We start from the raw sequence: 18017 nt of genomic DNA, 5'->3' as shown, positions 1-18017 counted from the left end.
AATTGCTAACATGATTCGGACAAAGTTAAGCATAAATACAAGTGAGAAACTCTCATCGTAGTCAACACCTTGAACTTGTCAAAAACCTTTTGCGACAATTCTAGCTTTGTAGATAGTAACACTACTATCAGCGTCCGTCTTCCTCTTGAAGATCCATTTAATCTCAATGGCTCGCCGATCTTTGGGCAAGTCAATCAAAGTCCATACTTTGTTCTTATACATGGATCTCATCTCAGATTTCATGGCCTCAAGCCATTTCGCGGAATCTGGGCTCATCATCGCTTCCTCATAGTTCGTAGGCTCGTCATGGTCAAGTAACATGACCTCCAGAACAGGATTACCGTACCACTCTGGTGTGGATCTCACTCTGGTTTACCTACGAGGTTCGGTAGTAACTTGATCTGAAGTTACATGATCATCATCATTAGCTCACAGGAACAGATTTCTGTGATGAACTACTTTCCAATTAGGGAGCAGGTACAGTTACCTCATCAAGTTCTACTTTCCTCCCACTCACTTCTTTCGAGAGAAACTCCTTCTCTAGAAAGGACCCATTCTCAGCAATGAATATCTAGCCTTCAGATCTGTGATGGAAGGTGTACCCAACATTTTCTTTTGGCTATCCTATGAAGACGCACTTCTCCGATTTGGGTTTGAGCTTATCAGGTTGAAACTTTTTCACATAAGCATTGCAACCTAAAACTTTAAAAAACGACAGCTTAGGTTTCTTGCCAAACCATAGTTCATATGGTGTCGTCTCAACGGATTTAGATGTGCCCTATTTAACGTGAATGTAGTTGTCTCTAATGCATAACCTCAAAACTATAGTGGTTAATCGGTAAGAAACATCATAGATTGCACTATATCCAATAATAGTACGGTTATGACGTTCGGACACACCATTATGTTGTGGTGTTCCAGGTGGCACGATTTTGTGAAACTATTCCACATTGTTTTAATTGAAGACCAAACTCGTAACTCAAATATTTGTCTCTGCGATCAGATTGTAGAAACTTTATTTTCTTGTCACGATGATTTTCCACATCACTCTAAAGTTTTTTGAACTTTTCAAATGTTTCAGACTTATGTTTCATCAAGTAGATATACCCATATCTGCTCAAATCATCTGTGAAGGTCAGAAAATAACGATACCCGCCGCGAGCCTCAACATTCATTGGACTGCATACATCAGTATGTATTATTTCCAATAAGTCAGTTGCTTGCTCCATTGTTCCGGAGAACGGAGTCTTAGTCATCTTGCCCATGAGGCACGGTTCGCAAGCATCAACTGATTCATAATCAAGTGATACCAAAAGCCCATCAGCATGGATTTTCTTCATGCGCTTTACACCAATATGACCTAAACGGCAGTGCCACAAATAAGTTGCACTATCATTATTAACTTTGCATCTTTTGGCTTCAATATTATGAGAATGTGTATCACCACGATCGAGATCCAACAAACCATTTTCATTGGGTGTATGACCATAGAAGGTTTTATTCATGTAAACAGAACAAAAATTTATTCTCTTACTTAAATGAATAACCGTATTGCAATAAACAGGATCAAATCATATTCATGCTCAACGCAAACACCAAATAACACTTATTTAGGTTCAACACTAATCCCGAAAGTATAGGGAGTGTGCGATGATGATCATATCAATCTTGGAACCACTTCCAAAACACATCGTCAGTTCACCCTTAACTAGTCTTCGTTCATTCCGCAACTCCCGTTTCGAGTTACTACTCTTAGCAACTGAACCAGTATCAAATAACAAGGGGTTGCTACGAACACTAGTAAAATACACATCAATAATCTGTATATCAAATATACCTTTGTTCACTTTGCCATCCTTCTTATCCACCAAATACTTGGGGCAGTTCCGCTTCCAGTGACCAGTCCCTTTGCAGTAGAAGCACTTAGTCTCATGCTTAGGACCAGACTTGGGCTTCTTCACTTGAGTAGCAACTTGCTTGCCATTTTTCTTGAAGTTCCCTTTCTTTTCCTTTGCCCTTTTCTTGAAACTAGTGGTCTTGTTAATCATCAACACTTGATGCTCTTTCTTGATTTCTACCTTCATCGATTTCATCATCATGAAAAGCTCGGGAATCGTTTTCATCATCCCTTGCATACTATAATTCATCACGAAGTTCTACTAACTTGGTGATGGTGACTAGAGAATTCTGTCAATCACTATTTTATCTGGAAGATTAACTCTCACTTGATTCAAGCGATTGTAGTACCCAGACAATCTGAACACATGCTCACTGCTTGAGCTATTCTCCTCCATCTTTTAGCTATAGAACTTGTTGGAGACTTCATATCTCTCAACTCGGGTATTTGCTTGAAATATTAACTTCAACTCCTGGAACATCCATATGATCCATGACGTTCAAAACGTCTTTGAAGTCCCGATTCTAAGCTGTTAAGCATGGTGCACTAAACTATCAAGTAGTCATCATATTGAGCTAGCCAAACGTTCATGACGTCTGCATCTGCTCCTACAATAGGTCTGTCACCTAGTGGTGCATTAAGGACATAATTCTTCTGTGCAGCAATGAGGATAAACCTCAGATCACGGATCCAATCCACATCATTGCTACTAAAATCTTTCAACTTAGTTTTCTCTAGGAACATATCAAAAATAAAACAAGGGAGCTAAACACGAGCTATTGATCTACAACATATATATGCTAATACTACCAGGACTAAGTTCATGATAAATTTAAGTTCAATTAATCATATTACTTAAGAACTCCCACTTAGAAAGACATCCCTCTAATCTTCTAAGTGATCACGTGATCCAAATCAACTAAACCATAACCGATCATCACGTGAAATGGAGTAGTTTTCAATGGTGAACATCACTATGATGATCATATCTACTATATGATTCACGCTCGACCTTTTGATCTCAGTGTTCCGAGGCCATATCTGCATATGCTAGGCTCGTCAAGTTTAACCTAAGTATTCTGCGTGTGCAAAACTGGCTTGCGCCCGTTGTAGATGGAAGTAGAGCTTATCACACCCGATCATCATGTGGTGTCTGGGCACGACGAACTTTGGCAACGGTGCATACTCAGGGAGAACACTTTAATCTTGAAATTTAGTGAGAGATCATATTATAATGCTACCGTCAATTAAAGCAAGATAAGATGCATAAAAGATAAACATCACATGCAATCAAAATATGTGACATGATATGGCCATCATCATCTTGTGCCTTTGATCTCCATATCCCAAACATCGTTATGATTTCCATCGTCACCGGCATGACACCATGATCTCCATCATCTTGATCTATATTAATGTGTCGTCACATGGTCGTCTCGCCAACCATTGCTCTTGCTACTATTGCTATTGCATAGAGATAAATGTAAAGCAATTATTTGGCGCTTGCATCTTATGCAATAAAGAGACAACCATAAGGCTTCTTCCAGTTGCCGATAACTTCAACAAAACATGATCATCTTATACAACAACTTATACCTCATCATGTCTTGACCATATCACATCACAACATGCCCTGCAAAAACAAGTTAGACGTCCTCTACTTTGTTGTTGCAAGTTTTACGTGGCTGCTACGGACTTAGCAAGAACCGTTCTTACCTACGCATCAAAACCACAACGATAGTTTGTCAAGTTGTTGCTATTTTAACCTTCTCAAGGACCGGGCGTAGCCACACTCAGTTCAATTAAAGTTGGAGAAACTGACACCCGCTTGTCACCTGTGTGCGAAGCACGTCGGTAGAACCAGTCTCGCGTAAGCGTACGCGTAATGTCGGTCCGGGGCGCTTCATCCAACAATACCGCCGAACCAAAATATGACATGTTGGTAAGCAGTATGACTTGTATCGCCCACAACTCACTTGTGTTCTACTCATGCATATAACATCTACGCATAAAACATGGCTCTGATACCAATGTTGGGGAACGTAGTAATTTCAAAATTTTCCTACGCACACATAAGATCATGGTGATGCATAGCAACGAGACGGGAGAGTGTTGTCCACGTACCCTCGTAGATGGAAAGCAGAAGCGTTAGCACAACACGGTTGATGTAGTCGTACATCTTCACGATCCGACCGATCAAGTACCGAGCGCATGGCACCTCCGAGTTCTGCACACATTCAACTCGATGACGTCCCTCGAACTCCGATCCAGTCGAGCTTTTAGGGAGAGTTCCGTCAGCACGACGGCGTGGTGACGATGATGATGTTCTACCGACGCAGGGCTTCGCCTAAGCACCACTACGATATGACCGAGGTGGATTATGGTGGAGAGGGGCACCGCACACGGCTAAGAGACCAAGAGATTAATTGTTGTGTCTTTGGGGTGCCCTGCCCCCGTATATAAAGGAGTGGAGGAGGGGGAGGGCCGGCCCTCTCTATGGCGCGCCCTAGGGGAGTCCTACTCCCACCGGGAGTAGGATTCCCCTTTTCCTAGTAGAACTAGGAGCCCTTCCATGTAGTAGGAGTAGGAGGGAAGGAAAGGGAAGGGAAAAGGAGAAGGAAGGAAGGGGCGCCCCCTCCCTAGTCCAATTCAGACCAGCCCATGGGGACGGGTGCGGCCACCCTTTGAGGCCTTTCTCTCCTTTCCCGTATGGCCCATTAAGGCCCAATACGAATTCCTGTAACTCTCCGGTACTCCCGAAAATACCCGAATCACTCGGAACCTTTCCGATGTCCGAATATAGTCGTCCAATATATTGATCTTTACGTCTCGACCATTTCGAAACTCCTCGTCATGTCCCCGATCTCACCCGGGACTCTGAACTCCTTTGGTCCATCAAAACACATAAACTCATAATATAACCATCATCGAACTTTAAGCGTGCGGACCCTACGGGTTCGAGAACTATGTAGACATGACCGAGACATCTCTCCGGTCAATAACCAATAGCGGAACCTGGATGTTCATATTGGCTCCCACATATTCTACGAAGATCTTTATCGGTCAAACCGCATAACAACATACGTTGTTCCCTTTGTCATCGGTATGTTACTTGCCCGAGATTCGATCGTCAGTATCTCAATACCTAGTTCAATCTCGTTACCGGCAAGTCTCTTTACTCGTTCCGTAACACATCATCCCGCAACTAACTCATTAGTTGCAATGCTTGCAAGGCTTAAGTGATGTGCATTACCGAGAGGGCCCAGAGATACCTCTCCGACAATCGGAGTGACAAATCCTAATCTCGAAATATGCCAACCCAACAAGTACCTTTGGAGACACCTGTAGATCACCTTTATAATCACCTAGTTACATTGTGACGTTTGGTAGCACACAAAGTGTTCCTCCGGTAAACGGGAGTTGCATAATCTCATAGTCATAGGAACATGTATAAGTCATGAAGAAAGCAATAGCAAAAAAACTAAACGATCAAGTGCTAAGCTAATGGAATGGGTCAAGTCAATCACATGATTCTCTTAATGATGTGATCCCGTTAATCAAATGACAACTCATGTCTATGGTTAGGAAACATAACCATCTTTGATCGATGAGCTAGTCAAGTAGAGGCATACTAGTGACACTCTGTTTGTCTATGTATTCACACATGTATTATGTTTCCGGTTAGTACAATTCTAGCATGAATAATAAACATTTATCATGATATAAGGAAATAAATAATAACTTTATTATTGCCTCTAGGGCATATTTCCTTCAATGCCATAATAGGTAGGTATGGTGGCTGTTTTGAGGAAGATATAAGGAGGTTTATGTGTGAAAGAGCGTATCATATCATGGGGTTTGGATGCACCGGCGAAGTTTGCGCCAACTCTCAATGTGAGAAAGGGCAATGCAAGGTACCGAAGAGGCTAGCAAGGATGGAAGGGTGAGAGTGCGTATAATCCATGGACTCAACATTAGTCATAAAGAACTCACATACTTATTGCAAAAATCTACAAGTCATCAAAAACCTCGGCACTACGCACATGCTCCTAGGGGGATAGATTGGTAGGAAAAGACCATCGCTCGTCCCCGACCGCCACTCATAAGGAAGACAATCAAATAACACTTCATGTTTCAAATTTGTTGCATAACGTTTACCATACGTGCATGTTACGGGACTTGCAAACTTCAACACAAGTGTTTCTCAATTTCACAACTACTCAAATAGCATGACTTTGATATTATTACCTCCATATCTCAAAACAATCATCAAGCATCAAACTTTTCTTAGTATTCATCACACTCATACGAAAGTTCTATTATTAATCTTGCATACCAAGCATATTAGGATTTTAAGCAAATTACCATGCTATTAAGACTCTCAAAATAATCTAAGTGAAGCATGAGAGATCAATAGTTTCTATAAAACAAATCCACCACCGTTCTCTAAAATATATAAGTGAAGTACTAGAGCAAAACTATAAAGCTCAGAAGATATAAGTGAAGCACATAGAGTATTCTATCAAATTCCAAATCATGCATGGCGGTGTGTACAAAAAGGATGATTGCGGTAGACTAACAAGCAAAGACTCAAATCATAAAAGACGCTCCAAGCAAAACACATATCATGTGGTGAATAAAAATATAGCTCCAAGTAAAGTTACCGATAGAAGTAGACGAAAGAGGGGATGCCTTCCGGGGCATCCCCAAGCTTTGGCTTTTAGGTGTCCTTAGATTATCTTGGGGGTGCCATGGGAATCCCCAAGCTTAGGCTCTTGCAACTCCTCGTTCCATAATCCATCAAATCTTTACCCAAAACTTGAAAACTTCACAACACAAAACTTAAAGTAGAAAATCTCGTGAGCTCTGTTAGCGAAAAAAAACAAAATACCACTTCAAGGTACTGTAATGAACTCATTCTTTATTTATATTGGTGTTATACATACTGTATTCCAACTTCTCTATGGATTATAAACTATTTTACTAGCTATAGATTCATCAAAATAAGCAAACAACACACGAAAAACAGAATCTGTCGAAAATAGAACAATCTGTAGTAATCTGAAGCTAGCGCAAGATCTGGAACCCCAAAAATTCTAAAATATATTTCTGGACGTGAGGCATTTATCTATTAATCATCTGCAAAAATAATTAACTAAATAGCACTTTCCAAATAAAAATGACAGCAGTTCTTGTGAGCGCTAAAGTTTCTGTTTTTTACAGCAAGTTCAACAAGACTTTCCCCAAGTCTTCCCAATGGTTCTACTTGGCAAAAACACTAATTAAACACAAAAAAGACAACCAAAACAGAGGCTAAATAATTTATTTATTACTAAACAGGAGCAAAAAGAAAGGAATAAAAAATAAAATCGGGTTGCCTCCCAACAAGCGCTATTGTTTAACGCCCCTAGCTAGGCATAACAAGCAAGAATAGATCTAGGTATTGCCATCTTTGGTAGGCAATCCATAAGTGGCTCTCATGATAGATTCATATGGTAATTTTATTTTATTTCTAGGAAAGTGTTCCATGCCCTTTTTTAATGGAAATTGAAATCTAATATTCCCTTTCTCCATATCAATAATTGCACCAACCGTTCTAAGGAAAGGTCTACCAAGAATAATAGGGAAAGAAGGATTGTAATCTATATCAAGAACAATAAAATCTACGGGCATATAATTCCTATTAGCAACAATAAGAACATAATTAATACTTCCCATAGGTTTCTTAATAGTGGAATCCGCAAGATGCAAGTTTAGAGAGCAATCATCAAAATCACGGAAATCTAGCAAATCACACAAAGTTTTGGGAATAGTAGAGACACGAGGACCCAAATCACACAAAGCATAAAACTCATAATTTTTAATTTTAATTTTAATAGTAGGTTCCCACTCATCATAAAGTTTTCTAGGGATAGAAACTTCCAATTCATGTTTTTCTTCATAAGATTGCATCAAGGCATCAACGATATGTTTAGTAAACGCTTTATTTTGACTATAAGCATGAGGAGATTTTAGCACGGATTGCAAAAAGGAAATACAATCAATTAAAGAGAAATTTTCATAATTAAATTCCTTGAAATCCAATATAGTGGGTTTAGCAACATCTAGGTTTTTAATTTCTTCAATCCCACTTTTATCAAATTTAGCAACAAGATCAAAAGATTCAGAATTATTGGAACGCCTTCTAGGTAAAGGTGGATCATATTCAGTCCCATCATTATCAAGATTCATATTGTAAAACAAAGATTTAATAGGGGACACATCAATAACTTTTATATCTTCATCATTATTTTCAAAGGAACTAGAAGAACACGCTTTTATAAAGGCATCTTTCTTAGCACGCATCCTAGCGGTTCTTTCTTTGCACTCGTCAATGGAAATTCTCATGGCTTTGAAAGACTCATTGATATCATGCTTAGGTGGAATAGATCTAAGTTTCAAAGAATCAACATCAAGAGAAATTCTATCAATGTTCCTAGCCAAATCATCAATCTTAAGCAATTTTTCTTCAATCATAGCATTAAAATTCTTTTGCGAAGAAATAAATTCTTTAATATTAGATTCAAAATTAGAGGGCATCTTATTCTAATTTCCATAAGAATTGTTGTAGAAATTACCATAATTATTAGAGGGATTACTAGGATAAGGCCTAGGATTGAAATTTCCTCTATACGCGTTGTTACCAAAATTGTTCCTACCAACAAAATTCACATCCATAGATTCATTAGGATCAGAAGAAACAATCTTATTAGCAAATAATTTCATAAGTTCATCCATCTTTCCACTCAAAACATTAATTTCTTCTATCACATGCACCTTTTTAGTAGATCTTTCAGTATGCCATTGAGAATAATTAACCATAATATTATCTAGGAGTTTAGTAGCTTCTCCTAAAGTGATTTCCATAAAAGTGCCTCCCGTGGCCGAATCTAAAAGATTTCTAGAAGCAAAATTCAATCCGGCATAAAAAATTTGTATAATCATCCACAAATTCAAACCATGAGTAGGGCAATTATGTATCATTAATATCATTCTCTCCCAAGCTTGTGCAACATGTTCATGATCAAGTTGTTTAAAATTCGTAATATCGTTTCTAAGAGAGATGATCTTAGCGGGAGGAAAATACTTAGATAAAAGCATCTTTGCACTTGTTCCATGAATCAATACTATTTTTCGGCAAAGATGGAAACCAAGCTTTAGCACGATCTCTAAGCGAAAAAGGAAATAGCTTCAATTTAACAATATCATTATCGACATCTTTCTTCTTTTGCATGTCACACAAATCAACGAAGCTATTAAGATGGGTAGCGGCATCTTCACTAGGAAGGCCAGAGAACGGATCTTTCATGACAAGATTCAACAAAGCAGTATTAATTTCACAAGATTCAGCATCGGTAAGAGGAGCAATCGGAGTGCTAAGGAAATCATTGTTGTTGGTATTGGTGAAGTCACACAATTTAGTATTATCTTGAGCCATCGCGACAAACAAGCAATCCAACACATGAGCGAACAAAAAGCAAAACGGGCAAAAGAGGCAAATAGAGAGAGAGGGAGGATAGAGAGAGAGAGTGCGAATAAAACGGCAAGGGTGAAGTGGGGGAGAGAAAAACGAGAGGCAAATGGCAAATAATGTAATGCGGGAGATAGGGATTGTGATGGGTACTTGGTATGTTGACTTTTGCGCAGACTCCCTAGCAACGGCGCCAGAAATTCTTCTTGCTACCTCTTGAGCACTGCGTTGGATTTCCCCAAAGAGGAAGGGATGATGCAGCAAAGTAGCGTAAGTATTTCCCATAGTTTTTGAGAACCAATGTATCAATCCTGTAGGAGGCTACGCGCGCGTCCCTCGTACCTACACAAAACCAATAGCTCAACGCAACCAACGCGCTTAGGGGTTGTCAATCCCTTCACGGTCACTTACGAAAGTGAGATCTGATAGAGATGATAAATAATATTTTTGGTATAGAGATGCAAAGTAAAAAGTAAAATTAAAGCAATAATAAAGTGATGGAGATTGATATGATGAGAAAGAGACCCGGGGGCCATAGGTTTCACTAGTGGCTTCTCTCAAGAGCATAAGTATTCTACGGTGGGTGAACAAATTACTGTTGAGCAATTGATAGAATTGATCATAGTTATGAGAATATCTAGGTATGATCATGTATATAGGCATCACGTCCGAGACAAGTAGACCGAAACGATTCTGCATCTACTACTATTACTCCACTCATCGACCACTATCCAACATGCATCTAGAGTATTAAGTTAAAAACAGAGTAACGCCTTAAGCAAGATGACATGATGTAGAGGGATAGTTTCATGCAATATGATAAAAACCCCAACTTGTTATCCTCGATGGCAACAATACAATACGTGCCTTGCTGCCCCTTCTGTCACTGGGAAAGGAGACCGCAAGATCGAACCCAAAGCTAAGCACTTCTCCCATGGCAAGAAAAACCAATCTAGTAGGCCAAACCAAACTGATAATTCGAAGAGACTTGCAAAGATAACCAATCATACATAAAATAATTCAGAGAAGATTCAAATATTATTCATAGATAGACTTGATCATAAACCCACAATTCATCGGTCTCAACAAACACACCGCAAAAAGAAGATTACATCAAATAGATCTCCACGAGAGAGGGGGAGAACATTGTATTGAGATCCAAAAAGAGAGAAGAAGCCATCTAGCTACTAGCTATGGACCCGTAGGTCTGAAGTAAACTACTCACACTTCATCAGAGGGGCTTGGATGATGATGTAGAAGCCCTCCGTGATCGATGCCCCCTCCGGCGGAGCTCCGGAATAGGCCCCAAGATGGGATCTCGTGGATACAGAAAGTTGCGGCGGTGGAATTAGGTTTTTGGCTTCATCCCCGATCGTTGGGGGTACGTGGATATATATAGGAGGAAGAAGTACGTCGATGGAGCTTTGAGGGGCCCACGAGGCAGGGGGGCGCGCCCTAGGGGGGGGCGCCCTCCACCCTCGTGACCGCCTCGTGGCTTTCTTGACGGAGGGTCCAAGTCTCCTGGATCTTATCTGATGAGAAAATCACGTTTCCGAAGGTTTCATTCCGTTTGATATTCCTTTTCTTCGAAACCCTAAAACAGGCAAAAAACAACAATTCTGGGCTGGGCCTCCGGTTAATAGGTTAGTCCCAAAAATAATATAAAAGTGGATAATAAAGCCCAATAATGTTTAAAGCAGTAGATAATATAGAATGGAGCAATCAAAAATTATAGATACGTTGGAGACGTATCACCGGGAAATGCTGCAGGATGTCATTGAGGTTCAGACTTGCGCACTGGATGGGGGCAACCAAGCTCTTCACACAGTTGGTGACGAGCCCCGTTGATTCACCAAAGGAGGAGAGCATGTTGGCAATGAAACTGACATCTCCTTGATAGGGGCGCAAAAAACCGTTGCATCATCAGCATATAAAGAAGCCCTAATGCCCGAGAAGCGCCTGCCTAGCGGGTGAAACAGACCGCGAGAGGTGGCCTTTTCCAAGATGTGGTGCAACGGGTCAATGGCCAGCACGAAGAGCAACGACGAGAGAGAATCACCCTGTCGAAGGCCACATCCATGCTTGATCAGGTCACCGGCAATACCAATGAGCAAAACCCTGGAGGAGGCCGTGGAAAGGAGAGCCGAAACCCACCTCTAAATCGACTTGGAAAGCCATGGTGGGTTAGAAGCTCCATTAGATAATCCCTTTTTACCGAGTCAAAAGCCTTCTTAATATCAAGCTTGAAGAGGAGCATATGATTTTTTTGCGGTGGAATTTCCTTGCCAAGTTCCGGACATACAGGAAGTTGTCGTGGATACTCCTTGTTTTGATGAATGCACTTTGCGCAACGGATACAATATTGTTCATGTGACGGGCCAGCCGTGTTGCAAGGATTTTGGCAATGAGCTTTGCAACGGCATGTATCAGGCTGATGGGTCTGAAGTCTGAGATGTCTTCGACACCATCTTTCTTAGGGATGAGGGCAATATTCGCCTAGTTGAGCCAGTAAAAGTTTTCCGCATGCAGATTTGAGAACTTGTCTGGCTTGGCTCCCCCTTGGCCCCTCCTCTTGAAACGTAGTGTTTTTTCACAGCTGTGTTGTCAAACAACTAATCTTCACATATCAGGTTTACTAACGCAATAAGTGCATGGCTGAATCAATAAGTCCTAGAGGTAGTACGTCAATAATGACGCACTCCCTCCGTTCACTTTCGTAAATCGTTTCAGACATAAGAAAATGGGCTGCTTTACACACTATATGAAATGTCTTCAAGGCTTTATAAAAGTGAACATTTTTTCATAAAGAGTGATTTTATTATCTCAAAATATAGCATCAAGCGGATACAAAGCATTATAAGTAACACCCGACCTCTGCATAATTAGGATGCACACGGCCCAATATGAAGGTCTGACAAAAATTGATGAAAAAAACGACAAATTGGCAACAATAGAGCCCTATGGACCGACACTATGCCTATGTCGATGGAGGTGGTGGATCGATTCGAAGGTTATGTTGCCACTCATGTTGGAAAAAACCTCCATAGCCACCTGCTCCAATTGCATACACACCGTCTTGAACAACGGTTGATCCTCCGGTCGTTGTAACATAGACCACATACGTAGCAATTGCGTACACCGAAAAATAACCTGTAGAGAAGAATCATTTTTTCCATTAAAAATCAAATCATTTCTACATAGGCAAAGCTATCAAATTAAGGCATACACTCCTATCATTGTTAGCGTTTTGAACCTATTTAAAATACTGTCCAACTAATGACCAAAAATATTAAAAATGAACATAAGGAGTAGTTAAAATCTATGGAGAATAATGCAGACCACACGTAGTACGATCTCCATTCGTGATTAACTAAGGCTAATTTCGGCCGGGCTTGCTTCGTTCGGAAACATCACACTCTCGTGCGTACTTACGCATAAGATTCGCGGCGGAGGAATTCAGGTGGTTAAACTTGCGCTGCAAACTACGGCTGTATACAATGGAGATGCAAGATGTACAAGTTCGCTGAAGTCATTAACACGCGCACATGATTAGTCGTGGTGAAAGAGTTTCCTCGCATGGCGTGACACATGCTACGATCGCTAGCTAGGGAGACCGAGACCTTACCCTCGTAGTGGGTCAACACACGTCACAGAGAGACAGAGCGTACGTGTGAATCTGCACAAGTTGCAAATGAGTCCCTTCTCCAAGGCTGACTCGTAAACGGGGCATCGCTCGCGGGCAATGGAAACTAGTCACGTACACGGATGTGAAAACCGATCATCCAACATTATCCGATATATTTCAAACTAAATTTAAATAAATCAGGCAAATTTTATTAAAGTTCCAACATAATTTACATTAAAAAACAATATTTCAACAGTCTAACTAACAACTAGAAGAAAAATAATATATAAACCCTATACCGAACGATCACCTCATACGCGTGGTCGTCTTGTCTGCCACACCGTCATCGCCGTCCGTGCCGTAGTCATCCCTCCAGCGGCGGAAGGGTGCCAGAGGGTCGCGAAAACCTTGTCCGACGGCTGCATGCCGCTAGTGAAGGAGACGCTCTGCCTCCTCCTACACGGTGTGGAGGGCTGCCGCGGTCAATGCAGACGGCCCTCGCGAAACTCTGACGGCGGGCTTGACCCTGCTAGCGGAGGAGTCACTAAGCAACCACTCCTCGTTGATCTTGGCAAGCTCGCCGTCAAGGCGGGGGCGGTGCCTGGCGGCCTTCTTCGTGGTGGTGCCAGAGCGATCGAGCGCATGTACAGCGGCGAGGTCTGGGTTGTTGCGGACCCATTTCGGTGCCGCGTTGGACTTGCCCAGATTAGTCAGATGCATGCGTGGCAGCGGTCCGGACATTTGCAAAACTCCTCCCCCCTCTCCCGGTTCCTCTCGAGTTTGTGGCAAAAAGTGCATCTAGACCAATGCAGGCTCGCGTTGGATGGCAAAATACATCAGAAACACGTGGTTCGAACGGTTGCGGGCGGTTTAAGGGTCCGCTGGAGATGCCCTTACATTTGCAAATGTTTTCCTAAATGGGATTAGTATATAGGAATTCGTGCTCGACTGCTTCCCTCAAAGTTGATTTTTTTTTTTGTGAAAGGGGGAGAAAGATCGTCGTAAAACCTCTAAGTTAAAAGCAGAGCTTTCACAGAGCTCTGAACATTTGCTTCTGCTAGACTAAGAGCATCTCCAGCAGTTCGGACCCCCAGGGACTGGAAATAGCGCCGCCTTGTGGGCGAACCGGCGATAATTTCGGCATGGGGGTGATCGGGTTCCCAGCAGCCGCCCCTAGGTCGCCCCTAGTCGACGTTTTGTAAATATTTTTAGAAACATACCTGGCCAAAATTCGGCAAACATGACATAGATTTGGGGATATTTAGGCATTCCATAGTTTTTTTTGCATATTGAAAACATAATGTACTAAAAGGAAAAAAAATTGCTGCTGTGGCGCCTACAGGCCGAAGAGTTTGCTGAAGGCGTCGTAGTCGCTGTCGTCGTCCTCCTCCTTCTCCTTCTTCACACTGGGGCCATCCCTACTGGACCCCTGCCCGGGGTCGCCCTGGGGGACTGGTTTGGCCGGCGACGACGCGTCGTCATCACTGTCCTCGAGGACGATGACGTTTCCCTCATCGCGGCCACGGCGGCGAGCGGCGATCTCCTCTAGGGTGTGGCGCTGGCACTCCATCTCCAGCCAGGCCCGATCCTCCCGCGCCCACTTCATGGCGGCCTCGTCGTCGAGTGAAGCCATGTCATCGTGCTCGCTCGTCACGACGGCGAGCTCCGCCTCCAGCTTAACAAGGCAGGAGGTAGGAGCTGAGGAGGCACAGCCGCCCTCGTTGATAACGAGGGTGGCGCCGCAGGTGCGCGGCCGAGCGGCGTTTCCACGGGCTTGGTCTTGACGCTGACGAGCGCCGGCGATCCGGGGGAGTGGGAGGAGGAACGGGAAGAGGAGGACCCGCCCGGCATGCGCCTCGGCAGCCACGGGCCGCCGCTCCGGCGGCGGGGGGGGGGGGGGGGGGGGGGGGTACTCGAGCGGCGGATCGTTGCCACCCTCGAGGTACTCAAGGACGGTGTGAGCGTGCGGCCGGGGGCGCCCCACCACAGGCAGCAGCCGTCGTTGTTGTTGCTCCCCCTTACCACCAGCGCGTTGTTGGTGGAGGCGACCCACATTGCGTCGCCCCTAAGGAATTAATGGAAGGCTGACCGACGACAACCTTGCATTGATTCCCCGCGGGATACCGAGGCGATGAGGACGACGATGCGTGGGGGTTGCTGACTCGGCGGGCCCGCCATTCTTTTGCGCCAGAAACGATTCCCCCGGCGCCCCCGGGCATCCCCAGCGCGCCGGGTTCGGACTGGGTCCGCCGACACCAGTTTCGGGCCTAAGCGGCAAAAATTGGGCTCCTAAGAACGCGACTGAGCCGTTTTTTCAGCGCCGGTGCTAAAAAAAGGGTCCGAGGGGCTGTTGAGGGCGTGGCTGAAGATGCTTTAATTATGCACTGATCTTCTTCTTCTTTTTGGGCAAAACAAAGTTGTTGTTACTACAAAATCAAAGAAAACAGTGATCCGCTAATCTTTCATCTCTGCAAAAAATCAAATAACCTTCACTGCTCCATCATTCGTCCATCGACATATCAGGTTTGCCTCTAGTATCCCTAAAAAAAGGTTTGCTTCTAGTAGTAGCTTATTGCTCCGTGCGAAAGAAACGAATCACTAGAAAGTGGAGTACATTATATTCGTCAAAAAGAACAAAAAAACCTAGAAAGTTATATCGGCATCGACGAACTACACATATAGGACGGCGACGGGCACGTATGCGTAAGTTGTACACATACCTAGCCGTAGGGAGAGGCACCACAGGACAGCCGCAGCACGAAATCCTCCAATGCTCGGCTCCTTTCCTTGGTCCGCAAGTCCCTCCCACCCACTCTTTACAGCCACCCGGAGTTGTTCTTCCCTCCGGGCCCCGGCGAGGGCGGCAAGCAACGAACAAATCCGAGCTGCATGCACTGCCCCGCGCCTCATGCATATTCATTCGTTCATATATATATATAAACCGCGAAGCCGTCCAGTTTCTGAAAGCGCGCGTCAGGCATTCCATTCCAGTATTTACTGATTGCCTCAATCGTCAGACCATCAGCGACAGAGAGCTCGTGTAGATAACCCGAGTGGCGGTATTCTGCGGAAGTACAGTACGTACGTCCGGCGAAAATGGCCGACAACTTGAAGCCCGTGGCCCTCTTCCTGCTGATGCTCAACTTGTGCATGTACCTCATCCTCGCCATCATCGGCGGGTGGGCCGTCAACTTGGCCATCGACCGCGGCTTCATCATAGGTACTGCTCTGCTCTGCTGCTCGCCCCAAACCTCAAGGCCGTAGTTAGTTACAGAGCTAGAGCCCAGTTGTTGATTTGTGGTTGCCTGCAGGCCCCGAGCTGCGTCTCCCGGCGCATTTCCACCCGATATTCTTCCCCATCGGGAACTGGGCCACCGGCTTCTTCGTGGTGTTCGCGCTGCTCGCCGGCGTTGTCGGCGCGGCCTCCTGCATCGTCGGCTTCACCCACGTCCGCTTCTGGAACTACAGCAGCCTGCAGCCCGCGGCGTCGCTCGGTCTGCTCGCCTGGGCGCTCACCGTCCTAGCCATGGGGTAAGCGCGCGCGTTTCTCAGATTACACCGTCTCATCTCTACCAAATCAACTCGTTTGGTCTCAGACTCTTACCCTGAACCTTATATCATGGATAAATTGCTGCAGGCTGGCTTTCCAGGAGATCAGTTTCGACCGAAGAAACGCGAAGCTGGTAAGATTCCTCCCGCTTTTGTCCTTGCTCTGTACTTCGTCAGGTACATACGGTTTGTGAGCTGATCAAAACGCTCTGGGTTGCCAGGGGACCATGGAGGCGTTCACGATCGCCCTCTCACTGACGCAGCTCGTCTACATCCTCGCGATCAAGGCGGGTGGCCACGGGCCCGTCCAGGTCGAACGGCACAACGCCTTGGGCCGCTGATCGGATCGGAGGATACGTACGCCCGAGAAGGAGCAGAGCCGCCGGAGAAAGTTTGCTCGTTGTCGTTGTGCTTTTCGTTTGACGTGATGATTCTTTGAGTGGGATTGGTGAAATGGGGGTTGGCGTTGTAGTAATAAACTTGTGTGTTCCTCTGGCCTTTGGATTTATTGATTGATGAATTCAAGCATCTGGGAAATCTGCTTTGTTAGGACGTGCAACAATCGTCATCACAGTACATACGTGTTTTTTTTTAATAAAGAGAGCTTCTTCTCCGATTTCTATCAAGAGAAATCACAATGTTGTTACAGCTACCAAAACAAGCAGAAAATAAATAAAAACAATGACGCATGATCCTTTTTATTTTCCGAAGATAACCTCAGACCTATTAACCAGCAAACAGCAATACAAGGCAACCCTGAAAAAACAAATAAATTACAAATCAGTCCCTGTGAAGTAAGCCGTCGTAAAGGAGCAAGATGAGAAACACCCATCAACCCCCCAAGATCACAAAGGGATAAATCGACAAACTACCGATGCCCCATAGACCAACAGACTCCAAATCCACCTTTCTCGGAGTCCACAAGCCAAACCCCCATTTTTTCTCTGAGAATCATCCAACCATGATTCTGTTAGTCCTGAATCTCCATCCATGTGTTGCCTTAAAGACTTCATTGGCAACCAGCTCAACCATTCTTATGCCTCACTTCATTGTTCCTTGTCTTTTTGGGTTTATCTGCAAAATATTCTGATCATGTAGCCACATAATAATCAGATTGACACGGTTATAAGGGTCAGTTACCTTGTTATTATAAAAAGGTACTATTTCCCAATTTCCATATAGTCCAAAAAATAGCAGATACACCAACCATAACCAGGTTTTTTCAATTTATTAAACCTCGGTATCCAAAGATTAAACAAATCATGAACATTGCCAGATATATCATGTAAATTAGCACATTTCATAATTAAAGCAATTTTGAAACAAAACACTTAAGGAACAAGTGATTGATAGATTCATCTTTTCCACAATAAGAGCATTTCCTATCACTAATCCATCATCTTCTAGCCAAATTATCTTTCCTTAAAATATTGATC

At 43.6% G+C, this 18017-nt stretch overlaps 1 protein-coding gene across 1 annotated transcript; it reads left to right on the top strand.

Moving 5' to 3' along the window:
- Positions 1-15912: 15912 nt before the first annotated feature.
- LOC125548204 (membrane protein PM19L) lies at positions 15913-17201 on the top strand. The gene is made up of 4 exons (XM_048711871.2): positions 15913-16252; positions 16344-16563; positions 16670-16715; positions 16803-17201. The coding sequence occupies exons 1-4, from the start codon at positions 16129-16131 to the stop codon at positions 16920-16922; spliced, it is 510 nt and encodes a 169-aa protein (XP_048567828.1). The 5' UTR covers positions 15913-16128; the 3' UTR covers positions 16923-17201.
- Positions 17202-18017: the final 816 nt, after the last annotated feature.

The sequence above is a fragment of the Triticum urartu genome, chromosome 3A (genome assembly GCF_056163025.1).
Source record: "Triticum urartu cultivar PI428250 chromosome 3A, HENAU_Tu73, whole genome shotgun sequence".
Taxonomy (NCBI): Eukaryota; Viridiplantae; Streptophyta; class Magnoliopsida; order Poales; family Poaceae; genus Triticum; species Triticum urartu.
This window is presented reverse-complemented; position numbering and strand designations above follow the sequence as displayed.

What these genes read in the sequence shown, in the direction of transcription:
- LOC125548204 (XM_048711871.2), top strand. Translation starts at nt 16,129, where the DNA reads ATGGCCGACAACTTGAAGCCCGTGGCCCTCTTCCTGCTGATGCTCAAC. An exon ending in CGACCGCGGCTTCATCATAG is followed by an intron (nt 16,253 to 16,343) that starts GTACTGCTCTGC and finishes GGTTGCCTGCAG; the next exon opens with GCCCCGAGCTGCGTCTCCCG. An exon ending in CTCACCGTCCTAGCCATGGG is followed by an intron (nt 16,564 to 16,669) that starts GTAAGCGCGCGC and finishes AAATTGCTGCAG; the next exon opens with GCTGGCTTTCCAGGAGATCA.